This window comes from Geotrypetes seraphini, chromosome 8 (assembly GCF_902459505.1).
Source record: "Geotrypetes seraphini chromosome 8, aGeoSer1.1, whole genome shotgun sequence".
Lineage (NCBI taxonomy): Eukaryota > Metazoa > Chordata > Amphibia > Gymnophiona > Dermophiidae > Geotrypetes > Geotrypetes seraphini.
In genome coordinates this window covers 133,645,498-133,660,303 of record NC_047091.1, presented here as the reverse complement: position 1 = coordinate 133,660,303, position 14,806 = coordinate 133,645,498, and the positions used below count along the sequence as shown (strand labels likewise).

The following is a 14,806-nucleotide window of genomic DNA, read 5'->3' as shown; positions in this document are numbered from 1 at the left end:
AGAATTCCTATGAGTGTCCGAGCTGTTTCTACAGCGGCTGGCACTAAAAATGCTAGCGTGGCTTTGTAAAGGAGGGGGAAATTGTTGGGGACAGTGGTTTGAATATGACATTATTATTCCTTTTAAGGGGATTAGCTCAAAACTATCAGTTAGTACCACAAGATGTTTTTGCTTATGTTCAATTTGCTCCTGAAGAGGTGATGCAGGATTCCTTTTTGGTAAATATTTGTAAAGACTTCCTAGGAACCTGGAGCCTTATTTATGATGATATAGCTTATTTGAGAAGCAGATTCATCCATCCTATGTTGTGCATGATTCATGAAGAGAAATGGCATGAGGAACTAGAGGTGGAATAGGAGGTTGCAGCTGCCCAGTCTTGCCTAAGGTTGGCAGGCCCTCAATCACCATACAAATGACACCACAGAATAGTAGGTCTGAACAGAGAGAAAGAAGTGGCAATAGCATTTTGGTGCTTGCACTGCAAGCATTTGCAATGACTAAATAGGACCCACACAGCTTGGAACTGGAATCTTTAATTGCTGGGAAGTTGATTCAGTACCACTTACAGAGCATGATGTGCCTAAAGACACGGAGAGATCCCTTTTATATACAGTAAAATCTTGGTTTGCAAGTACACTGCTCCCCTGAGATTTGTGGGGGTTCTGTTCCAGGAACCCCCGCGAATCTCGAAAAACCGCAAATACGGTTTTTTATGGGGGAGCCTGAAGAGGGCAGCGGGAGAGTGCAGCAGGAGAGCAGCCGGAGCGCCGTGAGTGCAGGAAATCACTCGCGGTACGCTCCAACCGCCTCTTCCTGCACGAAGTCAAGCCTTATCCAATCAGGAGCTACGTGTCAAAGCAGCTCCTGATTGGATAAGGCCCAACTTAGTGCAGGAAGAGGTGGTCGGAGCGTACCATGAGTGATTTCCTGCACTCGTGGTGCTCCGGCTGCTCTCTTCTTGTTGGCGGTTCGCGGTCAGAAAATACCGCAAATGACCGGGACTGCGAACCGCCGACCGCGAACAACTGGGGGAACACTAACTTGGTTTGCAAGCATTTTGCAAGACAAGCAAAATATTTTATTAAATTTTAACTTGATATACAAGCAATGTCTTGCAATACAAGTACATACAGAAAATAGAATCAGAAAATAATATTAAATATTGAACTAAGGCCAGTACTGGGCAGACTTGCACGGTCTGTGTCTGTGTATGGCCGTTTGGTGGGGGATAGGCTGGCGAGGGCTTCAGTGGCGGGGAAGGTGTAGATGGGCTGGAGTAGGTTTTAACGGAGATTTCGGCAGTCGGAACCCAAGCACAGTATGGGTAGAGATTTGGATTCTTGCCCAGAAATAGCTAAGAAAAAATTTAAAATTTTTTTAAATTGAATCAGGTTGGGCAGACTGGATGGACCATTCGGGTCTTTATCTGCGGTCATCTACTATGTTACTATGTTACAGTATACACATATCACAACTGAGCAGATGGTTCTTCTCTTTCTGAAACTATTGGAGTGTAGTGACTGTTCTAAACAAGCAAAGTCCTGCAAAGTCTTGGCTGTATACACATGTCACATCACCTCAACTCAGCCGATGGTGCTTCTCTCTGACCCAGCAGGAGTGTAGTGACTGTTCTAAATAAGTGAGGTCTTGCAATACAAGTACTACAGTATTTTGTATTAAAGTTTTGGGGTTGTGGAATGAATCATCTGAATTTCCATTATTTCCTATGGGGGAATTCGATTTGATATACAAGTGCTTTGGATTAAAAGCATGCTTCTGGAACGAATTATGCTCGCAAATCAAGGTTTTACTGTAATTCTTTGCAACATTTTATATGCTGAGAATTTAATTTGACCGAATTTATTCTCTGCTCTCTCATTTAACTAGCGAACAGCTCATAGGAAAACTAATTTCAACAATTTACAATTTAATATAAAAAAAAGCGTGAAAAGAATACCAGCGTTTCATACCCGCCCTGCCTTCACTGAAGCTCATAGTCCAAGCGTCGCCCTCTTCCGGACTACGATTCCCAGCATGCCGAGTGCTGAACGTACGGCGAGCGGACGCGCGCCATGGCAAAACGCATGCGCCATCCGTGCCTGGGTACTACTGTTGCGTTTGCGGCCTCGGATTGTTGCTTTGTGGCACCGTTGGTCTCCGGTCCCGGTGTAGCTTTCTGCGCTTTTGTGATGGATGGGGCTCGGGGTCGGAATGTTTCCTCTCGGGTGCTGGTTCCCGTTAGGATCGTGACATCAGCGCTGGCCCTGAGAGAAGAGGAGAGAGAGGAGAGCCCCAAGAAGATGATCCTGGATGAAGAGACTTACATAGAGGTGAGCTCACCGGGAGCTGTCTCCTCCATTTTTCCTAGGAGTCCCTGTTCCAGAGAGCTGTATGCTTCATTTCCCTTCAGGGTCCCTGTCCCTGGAACTGTGGCTTTCTGCCATGTTTTCTGGTCTTTGATTAGTGTTACAGTTAACATTGGTTAATACTAGGATCTTCGTTCTCCACACCTAGTATAGAACAGATTCTGCTGGGGTAGTGTTTTAAAATACAGTGGAAGGCCAATTATCCGAACTCCAATTATCCGGATTGCTTTGGGGGGTGTCTTAGTTTATATTTGAATTTCCCCCAAAGTACTATTCCTGTCACTCTCTCTCCCTCCCACTAGTTCTCCTTCTCTGCTTCTGCCGCCACTGCAGTCAGCACAGCCCCTGCAGTTATTGGATGTTAATTTTTTTTCTTTTGTTTTTAATAAAAAATACCTTCAGCGTACCCTCCCCCTCCCCCCCGATAAGAAAAGGCAGTATTCCCCCTCCCTGAACAGGCACCACCAATCTCCTCCTGGACCCACAGAATAGACCCCAGGTTTCCCTTGTTTCACTGGTGGTCTAGCGGCAGCGCTGGGGCAGGAGCGATCCTATTCGCTCCTGTCCATGTGCTCTGTCAGCGATGAAAATAGCAGTCTCGGCAGCTATTTTCGTCGCTGACTCACAGGATAGAAACCAAATAATGTATACAGTAAAAATGGCCGTGTTTCAGCAAAATAAAATGCCTTCCTCAGGGTTCTTATAGGGTAGAGCAGTGTCCCTCAAACTTTCTAAAGCTGTGGCACACTAAAGGTAGTGGCCGTGGCTCGAGGCGCCTGGAAGTGCGCCAGTATTGCTGTGATGAATCAACGTGCATGCTTGACTTCATGCCGATGTCTGTGTGTGTGAAGGCCCTCCAGGCGGCCTTGAGATGCCAGTGGAGGGTGGCAGAAGGGAAGAGGGCCAGAGAGAAGGATAGTTGCTGGCGCCCACTGATTGCCTACAGGACGTGCCTCTCGCTACGAGAGGCACATCCTATAGGCAGTCAGCTGACACCGGTGCTTTTCCTCCTCCCAGCACATCTGAAATCTCAGGAGGCACACTAATGTGCTTTGGCACACAGTTTGAGATACACTGGGGTAGAGAATGACACAGGGACAAATTTCTCTCCATCCCCGCAGGCACTCATTTTCCCCTAATGTCCCCATGAGTTTGTTTCTTGTCCCATTCCTGCAAGCTCTATCCTCATCTGCACAAGCCTTAAACACTTTAAAATCATAAGTGTTTGAGGCTTGTCCAGTTAAGGCAAAGCTTACAGGAATGGGACAGGGACAAAATTCATGGAGATGGGATGGGAAAATTGAGTTCCTGCGGGGTCGGGGACAAATTTGTCTCCGTGTCAGTCTCTATTATAGGATTCTTGGCTGTCTTAAACATAAAAATCTCAAAAAATCCAAGTAGTTAAGAGGCTACAAACAAACAGCACAGCTCACAAGACGGCCTGTGTTGGGTCAATTTTATTGTATACATTATTTGGTTTCTAACCTGTGGGTCACTTGTAACTGTATACACCCTTTGTGGATTGTTTTTAAGATTATTGTTTTTAAGTTATTTGGACATTTATTAAACTACAAACTGGTACATTTGATCTTTTTGTTCCACAATCTTATTGTGGTTTTTTTTTGTTGTTGTTGTTGTTGTTGTTTTGCTGCTTCATTTCTGTTGTGGAACCTTTTAGTGCTTTTTGGGTTTTTTTTTTAATTCAAAACTGTTTATTGGTCAAAAAGAAAAACAGTACAAATGCAAGACATAGAAAACAAGTAACACTGACCAAGTTTTATAATAAAACAACCACCCCCACCCTCAAAAGAGAAAGAAAAAAAAAGGCATGGAGTAAGGGTTTTTTTTTTTTAATACCCATAAACTGTTCCAGACAAACTACTGGACAAAGCGTAGGTGTACTCAGGAGTGGTGTGCCAAGTTTACACTTAAATTTCAACCAGAAATTTTATTTTATTTTCATTTTTATTTAAAGTATTACAGTATTTCTTATATATTTTTTTCTGGTTGCTTGAGAGTTCTGGTTAACAGAATTTACTGTATTATTATGGACCTTATATACCACCCATCACAATACCATCAAGGCGGTTTTTACATTCAGGTACTTAAGTATTTCCCTATCTTTCCTGGTGAACTCAAAATCTATCTATGGTACCTGGGGAAAGGGAGAATTGAGTGACTTACCCAGGGTAACAAGTAATTATTGAAGGCAGGAAAACAGGTGAAGATTGTGCCAGTGTGTGACCTTAAGTCTTTGTGAGGTGAGACAGCACTCCCCCTCATGTGTTTCCATCTCTCCCTCTGTAGAATTTACAGAAGATTATCCAGCGGGATTTTTTCCCTGATATGGAAAAGCTGCGAGCTCAGAAAGAGTATTTGGAAGCTGAAGAGAGTGGTGACTTGGAGAAAATGAGACAAATAGCCATCAAGTTTGGATCTTCTTTGGGAAAGTCTGCTCGAGATACCCCTGTACCATGTAAGGGCTAGGAAGGAAGAAGGCTGGGAAGTGAATGTTTAAACTTGTTTTTGTTTATTTTAATATACGTTTCTTTAATAACATTTTTGTTTGGGGTCATATGCACACCAGATATTTTAAAGATAAATAATGGGGTCATTAGTAGAGAATGACATGGGGGCAAAGTTTGAGTCCGTCCCCACAAACCTAAACTCTATCCCATCTTACACACAATGAAACCACAGCTTTATCGCTTACATTTTGTGTGAAAGAGGTTTTGTGCTGTTGCAGGGATGGGAATGAGGACTCTAACAGAGTTAGAGGCTTCTTTTACATTCACATATATGACCTACTGAGTGAAAAGGTATCAAAGGTGGGCTGTGACTGATAGATAGAAGGATATTAATTGCATGATTCTGCAAAATTTTAGCATCGGGTGTGGACTTACTACTATAAAAGATGAGAAACATTTGTCAATGAAAAAAGTATGTTTTTCAGAAAACCATATTTGAAAAATAGTAAGCTTAAAACACATATATTGCTGTAATCCATAGGAAGCGAAGGATAAAATTTTGACTATATTTTGTATACAGTGTGATCAAGGTTCAAAAATAAAAGTTGGTCAGATTTACCTCTTCAAACTTTTCTAGCCTTTAACTCTGGGGTCCTTTTATTAAGGTGCGCTAAACGCTAACGCGTCCGTTATAGTCTATGGACGCGTTAGCATTTAGTGCACGCTAAAATGGCTAGCGTGCCTTAGGGCTCCTTTTAAGCGCGCACTAAATTGCTGCATGCACTAGAAGCTAACGCCACCATTGAGCTGGCGTTATTTTTTGGCGTGTAGTGCGGGGTTAGCGCGCGCTAAAACCATTCAACGCAGCTTAGTAAAAGGACCCCTCTGTTTATTTGTAACACCACATTTGGTACCTTTTTGCTTAGTGGGTCACAAATATGTGAATGTGCTGGAAACTAATTTTTATTAGTTCTAGTGGAACTTCTTGTATGCATACCCTTCTTTAAACTGATTTCTTTTATGTTTACTATGACCCAAGATCAGTTAAATATATCTCATACACTGCACCCAAATAGTCCCGATGATATCATGTGCTGTATGAGCTACTTGATTAAGTATATGTGATGCCATCTGTACCTTTTTGCTTTGAGGGCGACTTCCACCAAAGCGGATGAAAGGAAGGTTGACCCAAGATTTTTGTGTTTGGGTGATGTTTGCTAAGTATTTGCTGCCTGTGAGCGTTGTGACATGCCATCAACAGAGATCAGATGATAGAGACACGTTATACTATACTATATAAAATTTACAACCTGCTCTAATCTCAAAAATAGATTTTAGGTAAACAACACTTAAAAATTACAGCTAAATCTCCTCTTCATTTTTACATTATATTCATTAAAAATAATGAGTTTTTAAAATTTTCCCAAAAATAAAATAGGAAGAGATTTTCCTAAATTCTGTAGCAAGATCATTCTAAAGCATAGTACTAATATTTTCAAAAGATTTACTGAATAAAGATTCAAACAAATATTTTTAACCGTTGAATAACTAACACCCTCTTTTACAAATGCATAGCGTGGGTTTTAGCGGCGGTAGCAACTGCTCTGATGCTCATAGAAATTCTATGAGCGTCGGAGCAGTTTCTGCTGCTGCCGGCGCTAAAACTTGCACTATGCATTTCTAAAAGAGGGCGTAAGCTTCAAAGATTGTTGAAAATAAGAAGTAACTGTTTACTGGAAAGAGAAATTCTTTAATAAACCCTCCGATCCCATACCATGTAACAATTTATATATCAATATAACCAGTTTAAAATTGATTGATTTTTACTTATGTGTGTTACATTGGAAGAGCAACAGAACCTTGGCACTTCATGGAAAATTAGGGCTAGGCAGTTGGCACAGAATTGGTTGGTTTAATTGATAGGACTTTACTAGTGACATTGGTAAATGGCATTCAGTGGTAATTAACATATTCATATGCTTTGGAAATACAGGGCTCCTTTTATCAAGCCGCGCTAACAGGGTTAGCGCGTCGGACATTTCATCACGCACTAACCCCCACGGCTGGCAAAAAAACTAACGCCTGCTCAATGCAGGCATTAGCGGCTAGCGCGGCAGGCGATTTAACGCGCGGTATTACGTGCATTAAACCCCTACCGCAGCTTGATAAAAAGACCCCCACAGTAAATACATGGTAAACACATTAAAGTGAAGATGAGTTAAAAGAATGTTATAAAGTTAGTATTTTAGGTTTTTTTCTTGGCTTTGTGTTCTAGATGTTACCCCTGCCACATTTGAGACGCCGGAGGTGCAACCAGGTTCTCCTTCCTTGCTGAGCAAACATCGGATTGGGAACAAAGCAACAGAAGAAGGTTGTGATCCTTTTCTTTGTTATTTGATGCTACATTATGGACTCTGTTTTGTGACCTGGACTGGCCACTGTTGAAAACAGGATACTCAGCTAGTTGGACCCTTGGTCTGACCTAGCAGGGCAGCTCTTAAGTTCTTATGTGATAAACCCCAAAGAGTTTCTAATCCCTGTCAGAGGAAAGGAGAGCAGCCTAGCACTGCTATACAGAGAACACGTCTGCTGGCCCATTTCTTCCAGTGAGGTAGAACAGCAGAGCTGTGAATCCTCGGCTGTGACCAGCAGCCTGTGGGTAGTGCGGAATATTGGCACTGATAAGAGTATCATTAGAATTTTAGAGGTCCTGTTACCAAACTGCATGAAGTGCTAGTGTGTGCTTACTACAGATGGAAAAATTAAATTCAATTTTTCTGAAAGGGGGCATGTCTGGGGAGTGGAGAGTAGGCATGATAGTGCAAATTGATATGTGGGGGCATTGCTGTGTGCTAATTGGTTAGCATGATAAGCCCTTACCACCTGCAAAATAGAAGGCAGTAGGAGTCCATTTGAATCTCATTGAGAACTCGCCTGCCCTGAACTTGCTGGACTCTATAACATATTGGCTGTGTATTCAAGGAGGTACATCTTGGCCACTCTCCTCCATAACTCCAGCCATGCAAAACCTTCTGGGCATCCATGGCTCTTCTTCTCCAATCCTGGGAACTCCCTGGTTATTGGTGATTTGGGATTCCAAAACCTCTGCTCTACAGGGGTAAAGGAATTCAGGATCAGACTCAAGGAATGAGGCATGTGGATGTCCCTGGCTATAACAATGGGTGTGTTTTGAGCATCCAATGGAGAGGGATGGTCCTTCATCAGAATCTCCACCTAATATTTGTGGTTTGAATCATTGAGGGAGAATTAGATCTCCTTTTCTCTCTGCAGTCCATGATTGCTGCTATCATCCAGAAGACCCTCAATGAGGTGTTTAAGTGGAAGAAGTTCAGCTTCTGGTGTACTAGGGAAACCTAGATCCCTACATCTGCTCTGTTCTGCACCTACTCTCTTACTAAATTCATCTCTCCAGCAAAGGACTCCAAGACCAACTCAGAGTTCACTTTGCACCACTCAGCTTTTCATGAGAAGAAGGATGGCGTCTTAATCTCATCAATGCTACTTGTCTCCAGATATATACAAGACCTATACAATGTAAAGTCTTCTATTACCATTCAAGCCATTGTCCTTGGCTCAGCTATAATTTCTTTCTTGGAAAACTCTTTTATTGGTAGCAATCACTTCTGCATGCCACATTATTAAGATATAAGCTTTAGTACGCAGTCCACTGTAATCCTAGTTCTATCTGGATAGGGCCTTTATCTGAAATTTCCATATCAGTCAATCTATAGTCCTCCATCTTTCTTCCCACCCCCTTATTTGACCCAATGCTAGGCAGTTCTGCACACTTGACTTTAAATGGGCTGTCATCCAGTATCTGAATAAGACCGGGCCTCTCTATAGATTGACGTAACTATTCTTATGTTTCACTGTGCACTGACTAGGATGTACACTCTTCATGTGGATCTCCAAATGTACTACTTGCTACAAGAAAAAGCAAATTCACCTGGCACCAAATATCCACTCTTTTTCACTCACAGACATTTGTAGAGTGGCAGCCTGGATATTCATACTTTTGCATCCCATTGCAGCGTTGACCACTAGTCCAGCTCAGTTACAGATTTCGGCCACAGTCCTTTCAGAACTTTACATAAAGCTAGCACATCTGCTGCTCTAAGAACCAGGGCTGTGGAGTCGATAGATAAATGTTCCGACTCAGTCTCCTCATTTTTTTGTACTTCTGACTCCGACTTCCCGACTCCGACTCCTCAGTTTTTTGTACTTCTGACTCCGACTCATGGACACAAGGAATGATTTCTTTACCGAATCATTACTGGCGACGAAAAATGGTGCCTGTACATCAATATGAAGCAGCGTAAGGAATGGCTTAGCCTCGGTAAACAAACGACCCCGCGCGTGAAACAAGATCTTCATCCGCGTAAAAAGATGTTGTGCATATGGTGGGAGAGCTTGGTTGGATGAATTTTTCGAGTCTACACCAGGTAATTTCTACCAACGAAGTATTGAAAACCTTGTTGAACGTTGGAAATAAGTTGTAAACAACAACAAGGGAGAATACATTTATAAGTATTGGTGCTCCGAATTGTGCGTTGCGTGCCATATAGTGAAGCACGTGTTCGTTTTGCGGTTACGTGAGGCACTGCATGCATTGGTCCTTATTCTTACAGTAGAGAAGTCATTAATTATAACTTTTTGTGAATTGGGACATTTAAACTTGCTTTTTTTAAAATTCCAATCTAAATTGAGTCGGAGTCGGTGCATTGTTTGGCAACTCCGACTCCAGGTACCCGAAATTTCCTCCGACTCCTTGACTCCGACTCCACAGCACTGCTAAGAACATAAGAGAATATAAGAGTTTGCATACTGGGACGGAATGAAGGTCCATCAGGCCTAGTATCATGTTTTCAACGTAGCCAGCCCTGGTCTCAACACAAATACTTGGCAAGATTCCAAAAAGTAAAACATATGTCATTATGCTGCTTATCCTAGGAATGCACAGTGGATTTCCTTAAGTCCATCTTAATAATAACTTTTGGACTTTTTTTTTTTTTTTAAGAAATTTAGCCAAACCTCTTTTAAATCCTGCTAAACTAACTGCATTCTCCAGCACAAATTCCAGAGTTTAATTACATGTTGAGTGAAGAAATATTTTCTCTAGTTTGTTATAAATCTACTACTTAGTAGCTTCAGTGCATGCTTCTTAGTCCTAGTATTTTTCTGCCGTGATGTCTTTTTTTTTTTTTTTTTTTTTTGGCGGCATCTTGCTGTTAAAATGCTTTTTGTTTTTCTTTGAATAGATCTTTTTTTTAAATCCAAACACTGTCTTTGTCCACCTATATTCCTGACCAATACTTTAAAAAAAAAAAAATCAACCTACCATAACAGCTGGATACAAAAGGCTTTTGCCATAATCACCTTCTTCTCTTGCACTCTCTGCTTGGGAGTCACCTGTATGTGGTTGCCTTATCCATCTTGTCCATAGAGAAAGCCAGATTGCTTACTCATAACGGATGTTCTCTGTGGATATCAGTATAAGCCAGCCACACAATCCATTCTGCCTCCCTTGTGGTTAAATTTTCTTATCACAGTTCCATAATGCACTTTCATCTATGAGAATGGCTGACAAGTACACTGGTAAGGGTGGCATTAGTCACTAAAGGGGACTTTTGCACATACCCAGAAAAGTTTCTGGATCTTTTCAGGCTATTGTACAGCAGATCTGATAGATGTGTGTCTGGAGTATTCTGCTGTCCATGGAGAATGCTCATTGCAGCTAAACAACCTAGCTTTTTCCATCTATTGGGTGGCTGTTGAGCTTTATATTAAATGATACCGCTTTTTTTCATATTACCCAATAATTTGAGTATATAGTTGAGTTTTAGCTTTTCTTGGATTATCTGATGCACTGCCTCCAATCTGCTTTTCCAGAAATCTGAATTTTGGTTAGTCCCACCATGTGTTTAAAGAAGTCTGGCTCTTCTCTTGCAGGAGATGCAGAGAGTGCAGAGTCTACACAGCCCCTTCCAGGCCTGGACAGCTTTTTAGCCAAACATACTAGTGAAGACAATGCCTCATTTGAACAGATTATGGAAGTGGCCAAAGAGAAAGAGAGAAGCAGGAATTTGTGGCTTTATGAGGCAGAAGAAGAATTCATGCAGGTCAGAGGACAATTCCTGTCATTTTCTGGGAAGCAATTAGCAATACCTGTATTTCTGATCCTTCAGTACATCACATTACTACAACTGTAGATGTTCAATAGCTTTCATTTGAATAATAAGTTATATTCTGGGGTGTCTTCCTTCTACTCCAAAACCTCACAGAATGTGAAGGGAACACGCATTATTTGTTGTCCTACATCCAGAAGATTAGGTCAGATGGGTTGGCCCAGTGGCAACAGAATCTAGAAAGGGGAAAGAGTCCCAGTCTATGTTCCCTGTAAGCTGAGCCCATGAGCAATCACTGAAATGTTCTAGGAGCGTCGCTCACGTATTTTACATGGGTGCTCACAAAAATACTTGCATATCTGAAAAATTGTTGGTTTATAGAACTTGTTGCTTACACAAAAAATGTTTTTTTAGAACTTGTCGCTCACATGAAAGAAAATTTGCCCACACCCAGCCAATCCTTAGAAGGAGCATTGGTCCCAGTCATTTAGAGGCTGAGTTTAGGGCCCATGACTGCAGGGATCTGTGGCTATATTGATGGGCTAAGTGAGTTGGGAAGGGTTATAAAATAGGAGAAAGCACTGCTGAATACTGGCAAATGAAAGCTTTTCATGCCAGATCCCAGGCCTGGTCTGCATATGCTGGAAAATAACTTTTTATTTCTTGTTTTAAATTTTTTTAATCATTTTCATATATCAACAAGTGTAACATAAAATTTTTTAAAAATCACATAAAACATACACTTGAATTCCTTTCATGTATCACTGTAAATACAATATATTATTCTGTATTTATAAACAATAATACCTAAAATATCTGTATTACCTAATATGTATAATAATTGCTGTTAAAATTTAAACCCTTCTTTTTATTTTTTGCTTTTGGTTATCTAGTGCAGGACATCAGCCCTAATATTAACCTGTCTTTCCTAAAGCAGAGAACAAGCATAGTAAGTCGTAAATAAACATCAAATAACAGAAATCAAATATTAAGTAAAAAGAGACACTATCAGTATAATAATTAAAGGACAAGTAGCAGTTCATTAATTATCCCAGGACAAGCAGGCAGCATATTCTTGACTGATGGGTGACGGCACCGACGGAGCCCCGGTACGGACAATTTTAGAGTGATTGCACTCTAAGAACTTGGAAAGTTCTAGCAGGCCGCACCGCGCACGCGTGAGTGCCTTCCCGCCCGACGGAGGCGCGCGGTCCCCAGTTTCTTAGTTTCCGCGGAGCTAAGAAGACGCGTTTCTTTCAACGGCCGTTAAATGCGGACATTTACTTTATTCAAGAAACTCATCTATCGGAAATTGAATCAAAAAAATTATCTGGAGGTTTTATTTCTAAATGTTTATTTGCACCGGCTTTAAAGAAAAAGGCTGGAGTGGCTGTTTTAATAAATAAAAAATGTAATGCAGATTTTAAATTAATTAATTATGATCCCTTAGGAAGATGGGTACATGTCGAAATGGTTCTGGGAAATACTACCCTGAATTTATTCAATTTATATGCTCCTAATACGAATCAAATGGAGTTTTTTAAACAAATTCAACAGTTGCTTTTACCACTGGCTACATCTAATTTAATAGTAGCAGGGGATTTCAATGCTGTAATGGATCCGATATTGGATAAAAAACCAAGTAAAGTTATAAAATCATTAGGCTTAGATAATTTGATACTATCTTGTGATTTAGTAGATATATGGCGAATTCTTCATTTTAATGATCAGGAATTTTCTTTTTGTTCTCAGGTCCATAAATCTTTTTCACGAATTGATTATATATTTGTTTCTAATAATATAGCGCAGCGTGTCTTAAAAGCAGCAATTGATTCCATTATAATTTCAGATCATGCTGGTGTGTGGATTAATCTTCAAAATTATGATGTTGAAAATTTTGATTTAATTTGGAGATTTAATAATGATTTATTAGCGGATTCAAAATTTCTTGAAGACTTTAAAATAAAAATGCAAGAATTCTTTCAATTTAATGAATCAGATGATATTAATGCTGAGATCTTATGGGATGCTTTTAAAGCAACTATGAGAGGAAATATTATTTCATATTCAACATTTATTAACAAACAAAAAAAAAAACAATTTATTGAGATGGGAAAGCAAATTAAATTATTAGAAAATAAATTAATTGAGAAATGGGAAAATAATACATTACAAGAATTATTAAAATTAAAAGTTAAATACAATGAAATTTCTTCTCAAATTGTGAGAAAAGACATTTTCAACAAACAAGTACAATATTATGGAAATTCAAATAAAGCGGGGAAATTATTAGCAAACTTTCTAAAAGCAAAGAAAAGAAAATCTAAGATTATTGCAATTAAAGATACACAAGGTAATACACATACCAACACAAAAGATATTATAACACAATTTCTTGATTTTTATAAAGAATTATATACTTCCAATTCTTATAAAAATAAAGAACAAGACGGATTAACTTTCTTAAATTCATATATTGGACCAAATATTCCAGATCATATAAAAGGAAGTTTAGAAGAACCTATATCTTTAAAAGAATTAGAAACAGCATTGAAGTCTCTTAGAGTTGGATCCGCTCCAGGTGGAGATGGGTATACTGTTGAATTTTATAAATTTTTCCAAAATATTATATTACCACATCTGTTAAATCTATATCAATATCAATTAAAGAATGAAAAAATTTCTGGTACTATGGCAGAATCGATAATTATAGTCTTACCAAAACCAAACAAAGATCCTACTCTGGTATCAAATTACAGGCCTATTTCATTATTGAATGTGGATAATAAATTAATGGCTAAAGTATTAGCATTAAGATTGGCAAAAGCTCTCCCTTTCATTATTGATGTACATCAAACAGGATTTATTGCTAAAAGACACTCATCAAATAATACTAGATTAGCATTCCACTCATTAAATTTAGCAAAAAATATAAATGATCCAGCTTTTTTAATATCTTTAGATGCAGAAAAAGCTTTTGACAGAGTGGAATGGAATTTTATATACCAAGCTTTACAATGGTTTGGTATAGGATCCGGTTTTATTAAAATGATTCAGACATTGTATAGCTCTCCTGGAGCAAGATTATATATTAATAATAATTTATCAAATAGATTTAACTTGCATAGGGGAGTTAGACAGGGATGCCCTCTGTCTCCTTTACTTTTTGATATTGTCCTAGAACCTTTATTAATTGCAATAAACAAAACTAAGGAGATAGAGGGAATATCATTTACCAGTTTTGAATTTAAATTATCTGCATATGCAGATGATATATTATTATATTTAAGAAAACCGGAAACTACTATTCCATGTATACTAAATTTAATAGAAAAATATGGTACTTTTTCTGGATATAAAATTAATTGGAATAAATCTGAAATTCTCCCAATAAATGTTCATTGTACCAAAGGATTATTTGACCCATATTCATTTATTTGGAAAGAGGATGGTATAAAATACTTAGGAATTATGATCAAAAATACAATAGAAGACACAATCAAAGAGAATGAAAAACTTTTATTAAAAAAAATAACAGAAATGTGTGAGCAATGGAATCCATTACATCTTTCTTGGTGGGGAAGAATTCAAACAATTAAAATGATGATATTGCCTGTGGTTTGTTACCAAATGAGTATGATTCCAATATTTTTTCAGGGGTCATTTTATAAAAAACTTAATAATATTCTTACAAAATTTGTTTGGTGTGGGAAAAGACCAAGAATCGCTTTAGTATCATTACAAAGACCAATTGTGGAAGGGGGGGTAAATTTTCCAAATTTTTATAGGTATCATCAAGCCTATATCTTAAGACAGGGTATGTATT

The 14,806-nt window shown here is 39.1% G+C and overlaps 1 protein-coding gene across 1 annotated transcript in view; it reads left to right on the top strand.

The window, feature by feature from the left end:
- The first annotated feature begins 2,037 nt into the window (after positions 1 to 2,037).
- Positions 2,038 to 14,806, top strand: part of ESS2 (ess-2 splicing factor homolog) — a 33,549-nt gene continuing 20,780 nt past the window's right edge. The window contains exons 1-4 of the mRNA XM_033955779.1: positions 2,038 to 2,330; positions 4,674 to 4,842; positions 7,110 to 7,205; positions 10,805 to 10,974. Coding sequence (XP_033811670.1) covers positions 2,073 to 2,330; positions 4,674 to 4,842; positions 7,110 to 7,205; positions 10,805 to 10,974 — 693 coding nt within the window. The 5' untranslated portion in view covers positions 2,038 to 2,072. The remainder of the gene's footprint in view (positions 2,331 to 4,673; positions 4,843 to 7,109; positions 7,206 to 10,804; positions 10,975 to 14,806) is intronic.